Source organism: Grammomys surdaster, unplaced genomic scaffold, assembly GCF_004785775.1.
Source record: "Grammomys surdaster isolate TR1022 unplaced genomic scaffold, NIH_TR_1.0 202, whole genome shotgun sequence".
NCBI classification, from domain to species: domain Eukaryota; kingdom Metazoa; phylum Chordata; class Mammalia; order Rodentia; family Muridae; genus Grammomys; species Grammomys surdaster.
Window position 1 is genome coordinate 615,795 of NW_021604647.1, and position 5,078 is coordinate 620,872.

Genomic DNA, 5,078 nt, shown 5'->3' on the forward strand with positions numbered 1-5,078 from the left:
TTCAGGAATGCGCCGCCTTTGTCTGGGACCGCGCGTGGCCCGTTCACCGGGTGGCTGAGCGTCTCCCGCCACCTGGACCGCTCTCCGGGCACCCTCGCCTCCCTTCCCGTCACCCGCCCGCTAGCCCTGCACCCCGTACCCACCGGTTCGCGGCCGCGCCGCGCGCCCAGGTGAGCGCCCCGCCCGGCGCCAGGCCCCGCCCCGGCCCCGCCCCGCCCGGGCTGGCGGGGAGACCGGGCGGATTCCGCGCGTCAAACCACATGATCCCATAAAACATTCATCCGCTCCCGGCCCGCGCTACGAGCTCCCCGCCAGTCCGCGCCGCCGCCCTCGCCCTGTGCGCCCGCAGCCCGAGAGCCCAACCCGGCCCGGTAGAGCTGAGCGCCCGAGCCTCGTCCCGCGGCCGGGCCGGGACCGGGCCGGAGCGGCGGCGCCTGGATGCGGACCCGGCCGCGCGCAGACGGGCGCCCGCCCCGAAGCCGCTTCCAGTGCCCGACGCGCCCCGCTCGACCCCGAAGATGAAGAGGGCGTCCTCCGGAGGTGAGTGTCCGCGCCGCTCCGGAGCCGGGCTGCAGCGGGGCGGGGCGGGGCGGGGGGAGGGCGCAGGGCATGGCTTGCGCTGCTGGAGCTGGAGCCGGGTCGCTGGTCGCTCCCGAGGGCCACCGCAGTGCCACGCCGCGCGCTGGCCGCTAGCAACTGGGCCCTGGGAGGGCGGAGCCCGCGGCAGCCGCAAAAGTTGCGGCTTTGCGGGAAAGTTGACAGCGCCGACGGGGCCAGGGATGGCGGGTCCGAGGTTCCAGATGTTGGACCAGGGCCGGGTGAAGACTGAGGACTGGAAGGGCGGGGTCCCACCTGCGAGCGCAAAGGCGGCGAATGGGTTAATAAGCGGGTTTGCAGAAACGTGGGCACCGGACCGAGAGTATCTCGTCTGCCCAGCGAACCCTGCTCAGAAGAAGCTGTTTCTTTGCGGTCAGAGTAGGGATGAATAGGGGTGTCAGCAGCAGCAGAGGGCGTGGGGGACAGGGCGATCCCAGAGCTGTCCCTGGAGCAGGTAGTGAGGAGGATGCACACACACACGCACACACACACAGAGCAATGTCTCCTCCTCGGAGATCTGGAGGGCTCCTGAGAGTGTGAGGCTCCATTGAGGGGCGTTGGTGCTCGAACCCCCCCTCCCTGGCAGCCCTGTGGGATTCCCTCCTCCCATCCGGGTGCGAAGCCCCCGCTGTAGGGGCAAGGGAGGATGGGCTTCGTGCAGGTTGGACATGCCTTACCTGGAGAATCTGGAGTGAACACATTGCCTTCCCCAGGCGCCCACCCTATCTACCCTGCTGATGTCCATGGTGCCGCAGGCTGCACACACGTTTCTTTGCACGTGTCTACGTGGGCTACATACAGTCTTGCACACCTCCAGTGCACACTCATACCAAATCTTCCCTAGTGTACACATGCACATAAACACTATAGGCACATCTCTGTCCTCGGGTGCATATCCCTGTCCTCACTCCTGCCTACACACCTATGACCATATATGCATTTACACAGCCTGCCTCCTGCTATTTTCATGCTTGGCACATGCTGGGGCCCCTCAGCAGGACCCACTCACATGGAGACATGCTTGAGTTTTGAGTAGGGGTGCTCTGGGCAGCTGGACCCACAGAGGGGCAAGTCCTGGAGTCTCCTTCACAATGCTTGGGTCTATGTGTGCAAGTACGTGTGTGTAATATGGCATGTATCTGTACATATGTGATTGTATGCATAACCATGAGTGCCTTTAAACATATCTTCATGTTTCCGTTTGTCTCAGGGTGTGGGTGCCCCTGCATACCTAGGAGGGCTTTCTCTATACCCTGCCCAAATCTGGACCAAGAGCATTTGGAATGTATTTAGGGGTTTTGTTCAGTGTCTCCAGCCCAAGCTGTGAGGGGCAGAGTCTACCAGCCGCTCTCCCACCAGCCAGGGCTGGGGCAGTGGTGGCCCATGGTGGGCTGGAATCTTCCTGGGCAGGGAAGATGCATTTCCCAGCGTGAGGTCACTACCGTGATAAAGGGTCTGGTCCTGGGCACACTTGGCTGCCTCTGCAGTTCCACCAACTAGGGAATCCAACCCAGCATGGCCTCCAAGGGGCCCTGCCTTTAGCATATTAGTTATTCCACCTGGGTGACCTCTGTGGCGCTCACCTAGCTCAGGTGTGGTGTGGGTAATATCTGCCCACTCCTTTTGTTAAGCCCCAGGCCTGTCTTCCCATCTCTGACGTTGTGTCTTGTCCTACTGCAGTTCAGGGGAGGAAGGTGCACTTCCAAGGCAAGACCTCTGGCAGGTGCGGTCTGCACCAGATCCCACCTGGCACAGGGGAGCTCACAGAGCCTGCTGCTGTGTTTTCTTAAAGAGCCATCTCCCTGTCTCAGCCTTCCTCCTCTGTGATTAGGCCAGCGATCTGGAGTTGTTGGCGGCTTCCAAGCTGATGTCCAGTGGGGTCAGTCCAATTTTCCCAAGGAGGTGGCTCTGTTTGTTTTATTTTTTTCATACAATATGTTTTGATTATATTCTTTCTCCTCCTCAACTCCTCCCAGATCCTCCTTCCTAACAACCAACTCCATGTTCTCTCTCTCAAATAAAATAAAACAAAGCCAAAAAAGAATAGCAAAACCAAAAAAAAGAAATTCAAAATAGACAAACTAAAGAAAGAAAGAAAATCAGTAAGACAAAAAGAAGAGGAGGAGGAGGAGGAGGAGGAGGAGGAGGAAGAAGAAGAAGAAGAGGAGGAGGAAGAGGAGGAGGAGGAGAACAAAAAGGTCCACTTTGTGTTGGTCAGTTACTCCTGAGCATGGAGTCTTTCCTGGATTGAAACAGGGTCTTGCTGTGGCCCTGGCCTGGACCTCTCTATATAGAACAGATATCCTTGGTCTCTGAAAACTGAGTACTGGAATTAACCATGTCTGGCCTCCAAGGGGCTTTATTGTTTTGTTTTGAGGCAGGTGTAACCACATAGCCTAGGCTGGCCTTAAACTTGGAATCATGCCTTGGCTTCCCGAGTATTGGAATTACCTGTCTAAGCCACTAAACTTTGCTTCCAATGTTTGGCCCCCCAGCATTTCTGCTTTAAAATTCCCCAAATGTGCTTTTTCAACTTCTAGTCAATAGAGGTTTTCCTGGGACACCTGCCAGTTTAGGCCCCTCCCTCCTTCCTCCTGGAAGATGTGTTGGGTATTGAGGGAGGTGATGATGAGCTGAGAGGGTGACGGTAATGACCCTGTGGCTCTGCCCTGGACCAACAGGGCCCTGGTAGCCCCTCTGAGTCTGTTTCCTTCAGGCAGGACTGACCTGTGGTCACAGAGTAAGAGTTGGCTAGTGGAGGTCATCTAGTAAAAGGGCAGCAGCCAAGAGGAGAACCCCTCAAGGCTGACCCGAGAACCGGTAAGGTGCTCAATGGCCTGTTACCTTGGAGGGCTTAGGGCTGACTCTGCCATGAAGAAGCCCATGTTTGTGGTTGTTGTTTGTTGCAAGTGGTAAGTTGTGTGTGAGGGGCAGGGTCTGCAGGATCATGCCTCCCTCTTGCCATCCAGGCTTGGCTTTAGCACCCTTTACTTACCAGGCTCCTGGCACCATGCCTTCCTTTGGAGAGAAAGGGTCCAGCCGGGAGTGGAGGCAGACGGAGCCCTTCTGCAATCCTGGGCCCAGGGCCCAGAAAGTCTCCCAGAAACCAAGCTGTGCATTCAAAAAAGGGGTCTTCTCTCTCTCTCTCTCTCTCTCTCTCTCTCTCTCTCTCTCTCTCTCTCTCTCTGTGTGTGTGTGTGTGTCTGTGTCTGTGTCTGTGTCTGTGTCTGTGTCTGTGTGCAATGGAAGGAGTAAGTGAGAAGGACCTGACCCTGTCACAGAGTTAAGATGCTTCTGGCACTGGGTTATGTCTGATCAGTGAAGTTGATGCTGCCCTGCCCCCATTCTGTAGGTTTTGACTTCCAGCCCCAGGCAGTGCTGCCTGACTCTCAGCAGCCAGCCAGAGCATGGACCCTCAGATCCCTAAGAACTGGGGTGGCTGTTTGGGGGTGGCTGTTTTTGTGTCTCTTCAGGGCCTGGCACCCTCTGCACCCTTCTGTGTGCCTGCCCTGTGGCCTGGCTACACCCAGCCAAGGTCACCTGTGCCAGCCACGTGGCTAAATCCCAGATGCTGTATTTGCTCATCACCCTCTGTCGCTCACCCACTCCTTTGTGGCCTGCAGATCCTCGTCTGATCAGGGGATGAAGGGAGTGAATCCTTACCTCACTGATTCCAGGGTTAAATATGCTAAGGGACAGGTGACTGGCCACCACAGCCATCAGTGGGAGTCTAGCAGTGGATGTAGGGGACATGCCTCCCATCTCCCTGCCTGTCCCCAGCGTGCGTGGGCCTGGCTAGGTCCCATCACACCCGGTGTTTGGTACTGCGGTTTCTTCTTTTGTCACTGTATTTTAAACACTTTGCACATCGGGAACTATTCCTGTGAATCATGCTTAACTGGTGAGTGTGGAATCCCTTCCTGAGAAAGCACCAAGATGTACTTGTTTAAACCTGCCTTGGCCTTTTGCATTGCCTTCAGCCGTGCAACCCCCCCCCATATATCTCCACAAGCATCAAGGCCAGGATGTGTACCCCTTCCTACACACTTGGGCCAACTCCCAGCCAGGGCCTACTGCTGCCTCACCCTACCCCCAGCAATCTGAGTCTTTTTATACACATCAGGTGGGTGACATGGTAAGTGGACCATGATTCCAGCTGTAAGGAGGGCCATCTGTTTAGTTGGCCTTTTGGGCACCTTTCCCCAGACCTGTTCCCAGAGCTCCTGGGTACCTTGTCTGCTGTGGAAGGTTGGAGGCTGAGGTGACTGAGTTGTCCCCATGGCAGCCCCCATAGTCTTTCCCCAGGGGAGCCAGACCCAGGTAGTGGAGTCAAGAGGCAAGGGCTATTTCCCAAGTGTCCTTGAGGAGGTGCTGAGCAGGCAGAAGCCAGCCTCCCTGTGGTGTCCCAGGTGGGCTTGGCATGCAGCACCCTGGCATGCAGCACCCTGGCATGCAGCACCCTGGCATGCAGCACCCTGGCA

The 5,078-nt window shown here is 57.2% G+C and overlaps 1 protein-coding gene across 1 annotated transcript in view; it reads left to right on the forward strand.

Moving 5' to 3' along the window:
* Nucleotides 1-285: 285 nt before the first annotated feature.
* Nucleotides 286-5,078, forward strand: part of Rtn4r (reticulon 4 receptor) — a 25,264-nt gene continuing 20,471 nt past the window's right edge. The window contains exon 1 of the mRNA XM_028770562.1: nucleotides 286-540. Coding sequence (XP_028626395.1) covers nucleotides 519-540 — 22 coding nt within the window. The 5' untranslated portion in view covers nucleotides 286-518. The remainder of the gene's footprint in view (nucleotides 541-5,078) is intronic.